General features: G+C 37.8%; 1 protein-coding gene and 1 pseudogene across 1 annotated transcript; one reads left to right on the top strand and one right to left on the bottom strand.

Moving 5' to 3' along the window:
- The first annotated feature begins 4,338 nt into the window (after positions 1–4,338).
- LOC147284601 (calcium uniporter protein 3, mitochondrial-like) lies at positions 4,339–7,108 on the top strand. Its single transcript, XM_086245159.1, has 2 exons — positions 4,339–4,988; positions 6,389–7,108. Exons 1-2 carry the CDS (start codon positions 4,416–4,418, stop codon positions 6,878–6,880), a joined length of 1,065 nt encoding a protein of 354 aa, XP_086101285.1. The 5' UTR covers positions 4,339–4,415; the 3' UTR covers positions 6,881–7,108.
- Positions 7,109–12,139: 5,031 nt separating this feature from the next.
- On the bottom strand, positions 12,140–14,302 carry LOC147284600 (fatty acid elongase 3-like pseudogene; annotated as a pseudogene).
- Positions 14,303–15,036: the final 734 nt, after the last annotated feature.

Raw genomic sequence — 15,036 nt, 5'->3', positions numbered from 1 at the left:
ATAAAATTACTCTCTCTAAATATATATAAACATATATACCTGAAGGTGTAGTATGTAAGGAATATCAGTAGGGTGGAATGAAACGAAAGCTACAGAGGGAAAAGACAAAAGAGAATATGTAGAATCATTTGAGAATTAAGTTGAGGTGGAGTACCCCTTACTTACCATGTCCTGGTCAACAGGTCAAGCATGCCAAATGACCCAGAAAAAACCAGCATTACTGCAACTCTTATTTTATTTTATTCTTTTATGGGGTTGAGGGTCAGAAGCATTGCTGCCATTAATTGCTACTATTGCTTTTTTTTTTTTTTTGGCCAAGAATTGCTACTATTGCTTTAAACATTGGCAAAAAGTCAAAAACTGAGAGAATAAAAATAGCTATGGGAATATATGCTGTCCAAAATTAAAAAATGGTTTGAAAATCATTGCTTTTCCCAACTGACATTGCGGATTTGCGGGCACAATTATTGCTAAACAAGTTACATGGTTTAAGTGCAAATGAGAGAAGGAATAAAGCATTATGTACTCAACATTGGATTCTTTATAAACAAGAAGCGCGCTGTTCGATATATCTTTGCCTCAAGTGTGTGTTTATTAAGCATTAATGTCAACCAGACCAGTCTGTTTCATGACTTTGGTGCAGTAATTCAGTAAACCAGTTACAAATTTGGTATGCTATACTTCAAAGCTATCAGATAGATTGAGCATATTCATTGAGATTTGCATATAAAAGATATGACAAGGAATTTAGATTTTTTGGGATCGTTCATTAAAAGGAGTGATAACCAGTAAAAGCCTTTTGGTTTTAGCATGAAGGAGCCTTTATTCTTGTCCCGAATTTTCTGCTTATTCTATGGCCTCTAGTTATGTGGTGGATTAATATTAACAAAAAAAAAAGGAGATGAATACATGAATTAGCACGATGACACGTAATAGTACAAACTTTCTTATGACGGATTAATTTATACATCCGTTATAAGAAATTTTTTTTTTTTTTCTTATTACGAGATAATGGATACATTCTTTATATAAAAATTTTACTCCTCGTCACATAAACACAATGGTATATAAATCAATTCATTATATAAAAGTTTTATTCTTAAGTGGTCATGTTTCTACGAAGCTTCTAGAGTTATCTCATCACCATATCAGAACTTTTACAGTGTTGTGCCAATATGTTGACTTTCAAATTCTGTCATGAAAAAATCTACAAATGAAAATAGATTTATGAGGATGAAAAATTTGACCAAGTGGAAGACAAAATGGCAATTCAATATGATGCTAGTGAAAGGATAACTGGATAACAAATAATTAAGCTAGAGAGCATCAAATCCTCCAAAATTATTTGAGAAAAAGCTGCACATCTACAATTATGTTTCTCTACAACTCTGATTCTTATTGGGACCATATCAAGGTTATATTCTCACCATCCATCCAAGCTTGTTATTGTTGCCATCCCATTCCCCAATTCATTGCAGATTCAAAAGGAAAAAAAAAAAAAACTCTCTAATTTTATAAGTTACAATTAAGATATCAATGTAACAATAAAACGTTAATTTCCAACTAAGAAGAAAGAAAAATTCAAACTAAAAATTATGTATGCTGACAGGCTAACAGCTGTTAGCTGTAGTGGGCAAACATGATTACGTAATTTGATTAAGCTTGCTAATGAATAATTTAGTAGCAGGAATTGAGTTTGAGGTCGACCTTACGTATATGCAAATTGCATCTGTCTACGTGTAGATTTACTTGGTTGCACACGCAAATGCATGGTTTGAGTGATAAGGATATGAGCATTAAATAAGCAGCTTTTTGCAGCTCGTGATAAACATTCATATGGAATTGCAACCCAAATACAAAACTATGCATGTTTGGATTAGTTTGGCCCATAAATTAGTAGTAGTTTAATGGAGATGATCAAAACTAAATATATATAATCCCAATGATCATTTTAACTTGGAATGAGGATATGGATGGCCAAATTTCAGTGATATTAATATACATTCGAACTAAATTGACCAAGGAAATTGGAATGGGAAAGCACATGTTAATGGTGTGATAGATGTGGATGAAATTTATTAGGAAATTTGTAACAGCTAGTGGTTTACATTTATTATTGACCAAGCTCATATGCTATACGCACCCTTTGTTTTTTTCTCCTGTAGAATTCAAATTGATTTATTATGCAGAAGTTTCAATGGAACTGTTTGCTCAACGGACCATATTTGTTGACAGAGTCCCGCGCGCACAAGATTGTGCAACGTTTTTGCATCGTTTAATTTGAAGCAGCGCATGCAGACGTGTCACTGCCCGATTAAGTAGAAGTTGAGTTGTGTGTGATGCGTGAATTCTGACTTCTATTTTGACCGTTGTGCGACAAATAAAGGGACAAAATTGGCATGACGTCCATCCCCATTCAATGATTCTCCATTTTTGTCACTTTTATTCTTCACAGTATATTATAAATATAAATAGAAAAATGCTTGCTGCCTCGTTATTTCTACGGTTCTACCTTCTTCTTATACTTTTTATCTTCCCCCCCCCCCCCCCCCCCGCGCCCCACCCACCCACCCACCCACCCAATTTTGCTACATATTTTCACAATTTGCCAAATAATTTTCAATTAAGTTAATTTTTTGTAAATATAATATTTACAAGGTGATCTAGAAAATGAACCGATCTGACCATAAAATTATACTTTAGAATAAGAGGGAGAAGAGAGAATGTAGAAGGAAAAAGTGAAAAAAATAAGGTAACTAGAATTCCTCATCCAAATATGTGATGAGAAAAAAAATGAATTTATAACATTTTTTTTTGTGTGTTAAGAATTACATCAATGTATTTATAACCCATATATAAGAGGAAAGTGCTCTATCCCGTGGCGTATTAGTATTATTATTAACGACATTAAGTTCTGAACTACTGCCTTTGAAGCTATTAATTAGTTTTAGGCATAATTTAAGAGAATCAAACTTTGTTGTAGATGTTTGTGATAATCTGGACCACTCTATAGACACAAAACTATTTAGTTCCATTCCCTTGTTAGAAAGACATTCTCAGCTTTAACTTTGATAATTTAGGATAGGAATGTAGTTGAGGGTTCTCATTATAATGTATTTTCCCCTATTGAAAAAGAAAAAGCCCTCTTCTCCGAAACAGAGTGCTTGAAAAATCATTTCAAGTTAGCAAAATTGACTATTGGGTCCATACAAAAAATTGGAAAAATGACCATGACGTACATTTCCATCTAACTAATGGAAGAATCTTTAACCTGTCTTTGATTGTAAAAACAAAGACATTAAAATTTGATGTACCATACATTAAAGGAAAAAAAGAAAAAAGAAAAAGACTATGCCTCCATTAGACTATTAGCACCCACCGTCCATTGCAAATATGCCATTAGAGGCATGTGAAAACCTTAATAACTTAACCCAACCCACTCAAAAACAATTGGGTGGGGTAGATATAATCAATCAAGATGTGAAATACATCATTCAAATTATCCACAACTCCCTTGATTAAAAGAAGGAAATATTGACCAAAAAAAGAAGAAGAAGGAAATAAACCTCAACTTTCTTTTCGCCCCAGAAAAAATCTCAACAATATCCTACACACTTCAAATCCTTACCAAATACTACCATTACAACCATTCCCAACGCTCTTGTTTTTTTTTTTTCGACCAAAAAAAAAAAAAAAACGCTCTTGTTTTTTTTGGCCAAATCCCCAACAGGCCAACACTCTTCTTAGATATGAGCAAACTCAACCTTATTAAGAGCAAATGTGTATTTTGGCCAAAAAAAAAAGACAGCGAATGTGTATGTGGCGCCACGTTTGCGTGAACGTTATTGCCTTAATTTCCTTTTTTTTAATTGCACCACTTATTTCTGAGCTGAGCTGTGCCACCCCAACTTTCTCGCAGCGTATCCCATGTACCCAAAACCATTATTATACGGATAACGATGGGTCTCTTCACTGCCACGTGTCAAATATCATTACTCCACCCCGCGAGTCCACCTGCACCGTCAGTCAACATCCAACAACTACTAAACTTTCCTCTCATCGGAGAGTAGGCAGTTCACGAGGTTACGTTGCATAAAGCCTGGCCAGCCACGTGTACGGTTATTCACCCTGGGTCGATGATATTTTCCCTCGTGAACGCGGCCTTGGTTCCCCGCATACGAGATATTGAGTGCTATTAAACGAATATTCCTCACAAACGTATGGCATATGTTCATTTCTCGAGTCGTCGAGAACCGTAGATTACGGATCTCGCGGGATGTTCATAATATCGTGGTCGTCCCGTCAATTGGGACACCTATATAAACCAACAGAGGCCTCCATTGTTGATACGCTCTATTGCAGTAAAAGCTCTCTCCCAATAACAACCACAAACCTCTCGCTAAATTTCTCATAAGATGGCGTTCAAGAAAACTTTAGCCGAGCGCCTATTCAACCTCTCCTCCAAGATCTCCACCCAAACCCTAAGAAATTGCCGGATATCCTCCTCGGCAGTCCATACCAGACCCCAATCCAAACCCCGCGAAACCAGCATCGCACCCGACCCGGGAGACAATGTCGTTTTCCGGCGGTTCCTCCACAAGAGGGCGACGGCTCCGTCGTTCCAGTCGCCGGAGATCTGGTCGCTGCCGATGAAGGAAAACCTCATGGAGAAGCTCAAGTGCGTGGCCATTTCCCGGGACAGGATCCGGTTGGACTGCCTGTCCCCGCCGGTGCAGGAGAACTCGCCGGCGGTGAGGCCTGCCCTGACGGCTGAGGAAACGAAGAAGTTGCTGAGGGTGGCACATTTGGAGGCAGTGAAAACGAAGCTGCGGGAGGTCCAGAAAAGCTGGATTTCGTATTCGGAGTATGTTCGGATCTGCAGGGAAGGTTGTTCGGATCCGGATCAGGGTCTCGGGTTCGCCAAATCGTTGGATGAAAACGGGTCCGTTATCGTCTTGGGAAACGCCGTATGCTTAAGGCCTGAGCAGGTTAATTTCTTCATCCTTATCCATATTTCATTATTCGCATTTAATTTTCATTTTAAAATTTATTACCTTTTTTGCTTTTTTGTTTGTTTGTTTTTATAACTTTTTGTGGTTTCAGATAGTTATGAAATGATTGATGGTCTTGGTCTGTGAGGGCCGAGAGGGTAGATTTAATTAACGAGAATTTACGTTTTTTGTGATTTAAGGACTACCGAAAACTGATATTATTTTATGGTTATTTTTTTTTGTTTTCTTCGACAGGCCTGATCTAAAACGTGAAAAGGGTTCCACGTTTCAGTTTCTACGGTGGCAGATTTAATTTTTCACCTTTGGGTGTATGTTGTTCGTGGGATTTAAATCCCATGTAATATACACTGTTTGAGGAGACTACAGATAATTAAAAACACACAAAAAAAAAAGAGACCTTTTTTGAATTTTTGTTAGGTGGGGATTAGAAAGTAATTTTGTGGTGGTCTATAGATTTGAAGAAAAAAAAAAAAAAAGAGTAATTTTATTTTCATAAAGAAAAAAAGATTATATTTAATGTCTAGAACAGACTAGAAGTAATAAGAAGAAAGGGGTATTAGCTAGTAAATTGAATATATAGTAGGTCTATATTACATGAAAAATAGAAAGGAAGAAGGGGGCAAAAGGGAATGTTTTTGTTTTACAAAAATAAGTAGATTTTAGCAGGTGTCTTTTAGTAGGGGTGGCATAAAAAGTAGAAGGGTTAGGTTTACTTCTATCTTATTCATTGTGGTGGTGGCAAGGTGTTGATATACCTAACAAGTATTATGGGAATGTTTGAATAAGGGAAGTGCTTCATATTTTAGACAAGCTCACAGAGATGTAGTTCTTGTATTTGTTTTGATTGCTAACATTCACTGATGCACCAATTCTATGACTTTTTTTTTTAAAACTATTTTTTAATCTTTTATGTCCATAACCATTTAGGGTGGGTGGCCCTTGCTTGTGGCCTATCCTTGAGGCTTGAGCTAATTCATTTGCCCCCCTATCTCAATCTTTTGGTCTGCCCGCATCACCCATGAACTGTAATGGGGTTTCCCCCACCCTATCCAGATACCTCATTGTGAAAAGACCCTACTTTATTTTAAAAGATTTTTTACCAAAAAAAAAAAAATCCTTTATTTTTGTTCGGTGTTTTTAAAGAATTGACAGGAACCAGATCAAGTTTTTGTGTTATCTTGAATTCTTGATCATAGTTTAGGCGATTTTTTGAGTCCAAAGTTTTGATGTAGGTGGTGAGGGGCCAAGTTAGTGTTGTTCATTGTATTTGTTATATATGATGAGCATGATGAAAGGCCAAGATTGATGAAGATGATAGCAAAGTTAGTTAGGTTGAGCATGCTTTACCCAAACGTTTCGAACTGTTTGATTTACAGGTAGCCAAAGCAATCCAGGAACTAATTCCCATCCCAGAAGCAAACCCACATGACCCAAGAATCAAGGAGCTGGAAGAGATGGAGAATGAGAAGTCTGAAATAGACAGGAAGGCAGAGTCCCTGGTGCGCAGGGAACTCTGGCTCGGGCTTGGTTATCTGGTTGTCCAAACAGCCGGGTTCATGAGGCTGACCTTTTGGGAGCTTTCATGGGATGTCATGGAACCCATTTGCTTCTACGTGACCTCAGTGTACTTCATGGCTGGCTATGCGTTCTTCCTCAGGACCTCCAAAGAGCCTTCTTTCGAGGGCTTTTTCCAGAGCCGGTTTCACGCCAAGCAGAAGCGCCTAATGAAGCTGCAGAATTTCGATGTGAGGAGGTATAATGAGCTCAGAAAAGCTTGTTATCCCTACTCATCATCTTCATCAGAACCAACCCCATCAACTAGTTTTCATGGGTCAAAGAGGATGGAGTTTGGTTCAGTACATAATTAAATACAGAGGCAATTAGGCAACAAAAAAATAACAAAATGATGATGAAAAACCCAATTTTGTTTAACACCCCCTTCCCCCCATAATATTTTACTTAGAATTTAGTCCCGGCTTTCTGTAAACATGATGTGGAGAGTGTTTTTGTAGTAGTTTTTCATTTGACCAAACATGTCACTCTAGTTCACAAACTATGTTCATGAATGAAAAATTAAAGCTGTAATATTTTTCAAATTGAACCCTTTTTTTTTTTTTTGCGTAAGATTATAAGAATACAAGTTATTAAAAATAAAAGGAGAAAATAAGAGCTGGAAAGCTTGAAGAATGAGTTAATTTAGTCCTTGGACAGTGAATCCCAAACTGCCGACTTCCAAGATTACCTCATGGTCATTGGGGAGGTCATTCAAAATTTCAAATGAATCGGCTACATGTGCTTCAAATGAATCCAACCTTACAGTCTCACCTAGTTGGCACTTGTAGGCTTGTAGGCTTGTAGCACACCAACAAAGATTATTTCACACCCAATTTTTTCTTTTGTTTTTGATAAAAATATGGCACCAATTTTTGAAAGAAACTACGGAAACAATTCAAGTAGGGTGCAATGTCGCAATGCCGATTACCTACTACTCCACACAACTTTCTAGCCATGACATATGTATTCATTGTTCTAGCTTTGGCATGTGCTGTAAAGTGAATTGGTTTTGAAATCCCCGAGTATTTGGGCCATCTATGAAACTATGACCAATAATGGGGCATTCCTCGACAACCTTGTGGCTGTTAGGCCAGCCAGGGGAGGTTCAATTGGACAGGCCAAGTCTTCATTGTCTTTACCCTTTCAGCCTTGTGGTCGTTGTTTTCGATGTGGAACATTGGGACCATATGATGAGTGCATGCATGGACCGACCAGCCATTCACACTAGCTAATTCACTTTTGTGGTACAGACTAGGTGGATTCACTGTTATATAAAAATTTGCATGTAAAATGTGTATACAATTATATTTTCATAATATTTTCTCATCATTTATTGTGAGAAGTAATATGTATATCTGTTATATTCAAATTTGTTTAAATATATATTTTATATTGATTTTATCCAGAATGAGTCTAAACTTAAATAAATAAAATACTGCCACATTATTTGATGAATGAAACATTATCTTTGATTCATAAGTTATATCGGACATCATTTCATGATGAGTTGAGACCCACAATATTTGAGACTCACTTCATTTTTAGATATAAGATGGGTATGAGTTTTATTTTAAAATCATTTTCTTTTCATTTTATCGATGTAAATTCGATTGTACATTTATAACTTGTATCAAAACCAGGCAACTCCAATTTATGAGTCCTCCTCCTCTTCAGCCACGGGCTATGTAGCAAGTGTGCTTGACCAAGGAAACCTCCAAGAAACTAGGGCACTCTTATTGCCCCAGGCCAAGTTGTGAAGCTTATTCTGATTGCCTGGATGGCAGGGGACAAAATTTGGACTTGTTCTTGTCAGTGTGTTATCTTTATAACAAAAATCCAATCCAATCCCTCCTTAGTCCTATCCAATACAACCTTCTAGGAATTTTAATCTCATGCCTGCCACCGACTTGGTTCAGCTTGTCATATGGGTTATGTCTAGGGGGTGCTTTTTTTGTTTTGGCCGGGATGTCTAGGGGGGTGCTTAACTGAGAGGAATGCATAATTTAAAAAGAAATTAAGAAAAATACGATATTAGCCTTTGTATAAAATAATCTCCCAGATTATTTCATGGTTATAATTACAATGAGATAACATGATAATAAGCATCAGCATTATAATATTATGTATGGCTCATCTCATGCCAACCCAGGTTTCGTGTGATGGTGATGAATAAGTCAGTTCCGTGCCAAAATTATAATATTTTTCTTGTGGCTTCATATAATTGTTAATAAGTTATGCCTTTTCCATTATTCTTGTTTGGCAGTTAAGAAAAATACCAATTCCCATGATTAAAATGGACCCATCTCTCAAAGTTTTCGTTTTCATTTTCTTTTTCTTTTTCTCCTCTTAGTTGGGAAAATGTCTCCAATGTTCTCGCATTGTTAAGTGTGGGACCCACAAATTTTAATGTGTCCTACATTATTTATGTGAAAAACGGGTGCAATGTACCCGTTTTCTAAAAGAATCACTCCGTTCTTGGAAGAAGAATAGCTGGATAACGGAAAGTATTATTTGATTGACTTACCAAAATGAGAACAAATGAAATGATCGAAACTTGTATATTATGCATGGCATTGTGAAAACAAGAATGATGATTTTGGTAATAATCATGGCTTCAATAGAAGAATACTCTTCTTCTCCGATTATACACAAGATTATTGTTTTTCTTTTCATTGGATATTATGAAACTAGTATTCTATGAGTCTCACTGAGTTGAAAAATTAGGAACTAAATCTGGATGAGGGGTAAAATTTGATGCTCTTATGTTGTTATAGGCAGTAAATGTCTGATGAAGAATTATGGCAATTACCTACTTTTCCATGGATACTAGATTTTAGCTGAAACGTGAGGGCAAAATTTAGGCCCATTATTAATCCATATTAAAAACAGCCCACTATTCAAAACACATATTTGGATGCCTAGGCCAACTCCAACCTAGGCAACTTGTATTGGACTAAGCCTGACCGATTTCTCTTAATATGATTTTAGAAGTAAATTTTAGCACAAAGAAAAATAAACTTATCATAAAATGAAAGCAAGTCTTCATTTGTAATGTGAGTTTTCAACTTAATGTTACATACTCCTAAATTCATAACTCTATGATTTTTACCATCTTATTGATACCGATTATTCATGGGGATTCCGAAAGGAAAGGAATACTAGGAGTAGGAGTTGTAACACATCATAATAAAAAACAAGTTGGGAATCTGTGGGTATCTGAGAGGAACACATCATAATCATAATCATAATCATGGTTGTCATATTTCATAGATTGCTAATAACAAATACAACAACAAAAACAAATGGCCAAGGATTTTCCACGGGAGTTCCTTACGTTACGTTACTGTCATCTTTGTTATATGTTACTATCATTTCAACGGGAAAGGACAATAGAAAAGAGAGTTTTAATATTTTCTGGCCAAACTTTCATATCACAACGAAACCTACACATCCCATGTCATGCTCAAGCGTCTAGTTATTATGATTACCATCGTCCATTGATAAAGAGAAGAACAATTCTTGCTTCAGTCCTGGTTGGAGGAACTCTTCCTGTCTTCCAACCCCTCTCATATGTCTATGTTTTTTTTTTTGGTCTTTCTATTTAATTTATGAATTAATTTTTTATTTATTGGAATGAAGAAAATAAAAAATGACATACTCTTGTGAGAGACGGTTGAAGGAATTTTTCCAACTAAAAATGTAAGGCAAATATTGTCACTACCAGAGTACCAGGTTGGAATCGGGATCCTCTACCAAATTTTTTGGTACAAGACCTTTTAATCTCAACTTTTCAATAAGCAAGTGTATAGAGAACTAGTCAATAATGAGCTCTCATAATCAAGTGACAGCTTAGCAAAGTTGAGTTTTGAGTTACTCGGGCTCACAGGTGCTCGTGGAGCCCAGGCCTACTTGTTTTGTAATTTACAGGAGGGCTGGACTGACTGGTCCAGGCCCAGCCTTGTAATTGTTTGTTTGATTTTTTTTATTTTTTTCTTTGGCCTGGACTGACTGGTTACAAGTTTTTTGGGCAGAAAAATTCTTTTGGAACCAATTGAATAGAGGTCGCTTACGGGTTGAATCTATGGCTCACTCATTTGATATTGACCCGTCCATTTATTAATATATATTTATACTGTATGGCTAATATAAAGAACACAAGAGTATATACCTAAAAGTTGGATTTACTTCAACCAAGAATGCTCTAAAACTAACTAGTTAGTAAGTTAATACAAAACTAACCACCATGTTGGGCTCACCGCACAATGTAAACTCAAAATCCGAACCGTCTATTTTTTAGGCTATATTTCAAAGATCATCCCTGTAAAAAATCTCCAAATTTGGAAATCATTTAGTCATTTGATTATAACAACAACTATTTATATGCTTTTATCGAAAACACTGACCATCTATTTATTTGATCTCAATTAGATGACTAAATGATTTCCGATTTAATTGATTTTTTGTAATGATGATCTTTGGAGTATAACCTAAATAATTGACGGTTCGGATTATGAGATTAGTTATGTGGTGGTCCCAAAAGTATGGTTAGTTTCGTATTAACTTGCTAACTAGTTAGTTTTAGAGCACTCCTCTTACTTCAACTATATATTAGTTTACAATTATGTTAAATCCAAACCTTGAATGTGTTGTCTCTCATTTGTTTCTTATATTAGATTCTCAGCCTCTCCTCTCTCTAATTGCCACCTCCTCCTCCCAACCGCCACCTTCTTGCGAATTGCCATGTGTCCTTGCAAAGTGATGCCCACCCCTACTTGCACATTGATCCTCTTGGAATGGCCGGCAGTTTGGGTCCCAACCCGACCCACCCCTAGTCATAATCACTTATACTAGCCCAATCAAACAAAAGGGATAGCATAGCAACTGGTCATCTAGACTTAATTAAGGTTTTTTGTCCTTGGTTGTTTATTTTTTTCTTTATATTAACTGGTCCCCTCAAAAGCATGCATACTATTGCCAGTTGAAAACCTCATTTTATGCTATGAAATTTTATATTCGCAAGTCGCTACCCTTTCTATGCAAGAATTTATCATTTTATATGATTCGCTGCTCTGCATTTGTCATGTATATGACTCTCGGCCTTAGTAGATCGCATATATTTTTTTTTTTTTGGTTAACAGTTGATCGCATTTTTTACTGTGGAGTGGGATATTCCTTCCTTGATGCCAAAACAATAAACCAACCAAAATTGATTAACGTAGGAGAATATCCGTCTTAGATTACATTCTTTCATTAGATTACAAAACAAACTGATTACACAACAAGAAGTAAGCCACACAAATATTTAATTCTCTATGTTTGTTTGTTTTGTTTTTTTGGTGAAGGTTTTCTAAAGCATAGTTGTCTATGATTCATAAACAAAACAATTTTGACACTTACACAGCATGAATTCATTTGAAAACTAGCGTAGGATCGATCAAATTATATATATACAACATGAGCATATATTCTATTTACATTCCCTAGTCGGCTGCTAGTTCCTACTTCCTACACATCTAAACAAAACAAATTATAATTCACAAGCAAACAGTAAAAAAAGCGTTTTGAGAAAGAAAAAAAATTGAATAATGTATAGTACACACTACTGTCAACTCGTCATTCCTCAAAATCCAGCAATCAGAAACCTCTGAATGATCTTGAAAAGAAACATTAATATGCATGAATGCATTATGCATGATCATCATCAGGTATCAAAAAAGTGTACCCTCTCCTCTCAGACATTAATGCAGATGTTGAAGTATTGGGTTTCTCTTCCTCTTCCCCAAAGTTTTGCCCACTAAATCACTTAATTACAGCATAACCCATCACTCAAATCTCCTTCTCCTTCTTCTCCTTCACCACTCCCTCCCCCTCAACAATCTGATCTGAACCCAACCCAGAACAAGCCCCAACCATGGACCCAATTGACTGAATCGACGACTGGGGACCCTCACAGACCCTGACCCTGACCCTGACCCTGACCCTTCTCTTCTCCAGCTGCATTTTCACATAGAAATTCAAGAAGAACAAGAGGATGACCCCATTGAGCACCGAATTGAAGACCCACGCGCCGATCCCATTGCACCCACCTTTCATCAAGTGCAGCAGCAGAACCCCCACGTGGCAGGCCAGGTTGCAACCCAGCAGCGCAATCTGACAGTTCACCACGATTGGAAAGCACGCGCTCGGCAGGCCAAGGTCGGTCCAGAACCGGTACCCGTACACCAACGCGTGCATCAGCGTCGTCGAGAGAATCGCCAGCACCTGAATCGACTGCGAGAACTCCAGCCACAAGAACGACATGAAGGTCAGGATCGAGTGGTTGAACAGCTGGTACGCCACCAGCTTACGACGTCGTAGAATGGTGAAGAAGGTGCGGAACATGTGGAAGAATCTGGAGAGGTAGTAGATGTAGGACCAAAAGAAGACCCGACCCGAGGGACGGGTCCCCAGGGGGAAACAGAGGAGCCATTGAAATGGGGTTTTGGAGCGCCGCCAGAACCACCGGGTCTCGCGGATTTCGGCGGCGGAGGAGAGGGTGATGCCGGCGAAGATGGTGAAGGAGATTAAAGCCATAGAGAGGCTGTGGAGGGCGGGTAAGGGTCCGAGGGGGACGGGTCCACCCGAGCGGTTGGTGAGGGCGAGGAGGAGGTATAGGAGGAGGGAGAGGGAGAGGTAGAGAGCGATGGCGGTGAAGAGGAAGGACCACGTGGATCCCCATGAGTGAGCGTGGCTCCAGCGGAATCCGACGATTGATGGGTGCTCCGAGAGCCAGAACGTCAGGGTCTGGATCACGGGTTGACCCATCAACAGCGTTGATGGGCGAGGATCAGACGGTGGAGGTTATGGTGGGGATGAGGTGGCGCTGTCGAGTTGGCTGGGGACAGGAGCGGTGGGGCCCTGCAAACGATTTGCTAGGAGGGTTCCGGTGGCTCTGTTTCGCGTCCGCTCATCCGATTCGGGTTTTAAGAGGTCTATAAGTTTTTTAGAGAGAGAGAGAGAGAGAGAGGGGGAAGAGAGAGAGAAGTCGTTTGATGACTTGTGAGAAACGATCAAACGAGAGACAGTGACCTGGGAGGCAATTTAATTTTTATCAAGGGAATGACCGGTGGGCATGGAACGATGAAACCATCAAGTGTTGGAAATAACTACTTTTTTGGAAACACGCGGGTGGATATTATTGGACGTTCGTGTGGATTTGTGGTGGGGCCCGATGTTCTTACTTGTGTACATGATTGTTAGAGGTGGGCATTCGTCGGCTCGGGGCTCAACCGGTCACCATCCGCACATTCATTGGTCGGAGCGGGTTCATATTAGTGGAAATGGCGGTCGGAGCGGTCACAATTGGAGTTAAGCCGACAAGGTTTCATTCTCTCTCTCTCTCTTGCCGAAAAAATTGGCAGCAGCTACTACTCTCTCTCTCTCTCTCTCTCTCTCTCTCTCTCTCTCTCTCTCTCAGGTCAGGTGCCGATGGGCGGTAGGGAATGGAACCCAAAATTAAGCCGACAACTATCGAGTTGGGTCGACTTCAGGTGGTTTGGTCGGCCGGTCGGTCGGAACATCAGCTTGAATAGGTTAATGCCCACTTTTAGATGGTAACACTATAAGCTCTATAACGTGTTATAATATTAGTGTACGATGAGTTTATATTTTTGAAATAGTATTATAAACACACCCGTCACAACAAAAAATTTCTCCTCATTGAATATGTGCATGCATTTTGTTTTTCTAGTATATAGAAAATTATTGAGATTGGGACCATTGGGACTTCCCATTTCATGTACTTATTTATTGTTTGTTGTCCATTCATGTATTTATTAATTGGTTAGAAATATTGATTTTTTTTTAATGATTGATATGATTTACTCATTTATTGGCAAAAAAAAATATATGATTTACTCATTTCTATTTCATTGGAAGATTTTTATGTTTGAAATTCTCTCTCAGCAAAAAATTGTTTATTTTCTTTTGTTAAATTAAAAGAAATCGAATATTAAACATATTTTAATCCTAACTATATTCACTCTCACCATTTGACCTAATTTTCACATGTACAAATAAGTGCTAATAGTTAGGGAATTCTGTTTGTGAAATTTCAGTGATCCTTGCGAAGAAATACTCCAAATACTCATTTAAAATTAGAAAAATGTAATGTTAGATAATGATCGATTGAGGGAATGCAAAATAGTTTAGGAAGGTGAGCTAATTTATCTTGAAAGAAATAGACTAGCCCTCTTACGCTTGTATTATTATTTTTTTATTCAAAGGAAGTCCAAGGTCTATGGAGGGATCTTTAATGTGCATGTTGTTGGGTTGTTGTGTATATGTGGGTGGTAAGTGTTTCACTATTGAAGCTACAAGCCTCCATAGATTGTAAATTTAATTACATAAAACAATGTCAAAATTAAGTTAGAAAAGCTAATGCTTGTTACCTCATCCAAAGTATACATTAATTATATTTAATTTCTTCAGC

The sequence above is a fragment of the Dryas octopetala genome, chromosome 5, assembly GCF_963921425.1.
Source record: "Dryas octopetala chromosome 5, drDryOcto1.1, whole genome shotgun sequence".
In the NCBI taxonomy this organism is placed as follows: domain Eukaryota; kingdom Viridiplantae; phylum Streptophyta; class Magnoliopsida; order Rosales; family Rosaceae; genus Dryas; species Dryas octopetala.
Note: the sequence above shows the minus strand (reverse complement) of the source record. Positions and strands in the feature narration are given on the sequence as shown.

Excerpts from the sequence above, each read along its gene's own strand:
- LOC147284601 (XM_086245159.1), top strand. The coding sequence starts at position 4,416 with ATGGCGTTCAAGAAAACTTTAGCCGAGCGCCTATTCAACCTCTCCTCC. Across the intron at positions 4,989-6,388 it reads TATGCTTAAGGCCTGAGCAG|GTAGCCAAAGCAATCCAGGA; the intron begins GTTAATTTCTTC and ends TTTGATTTACAG.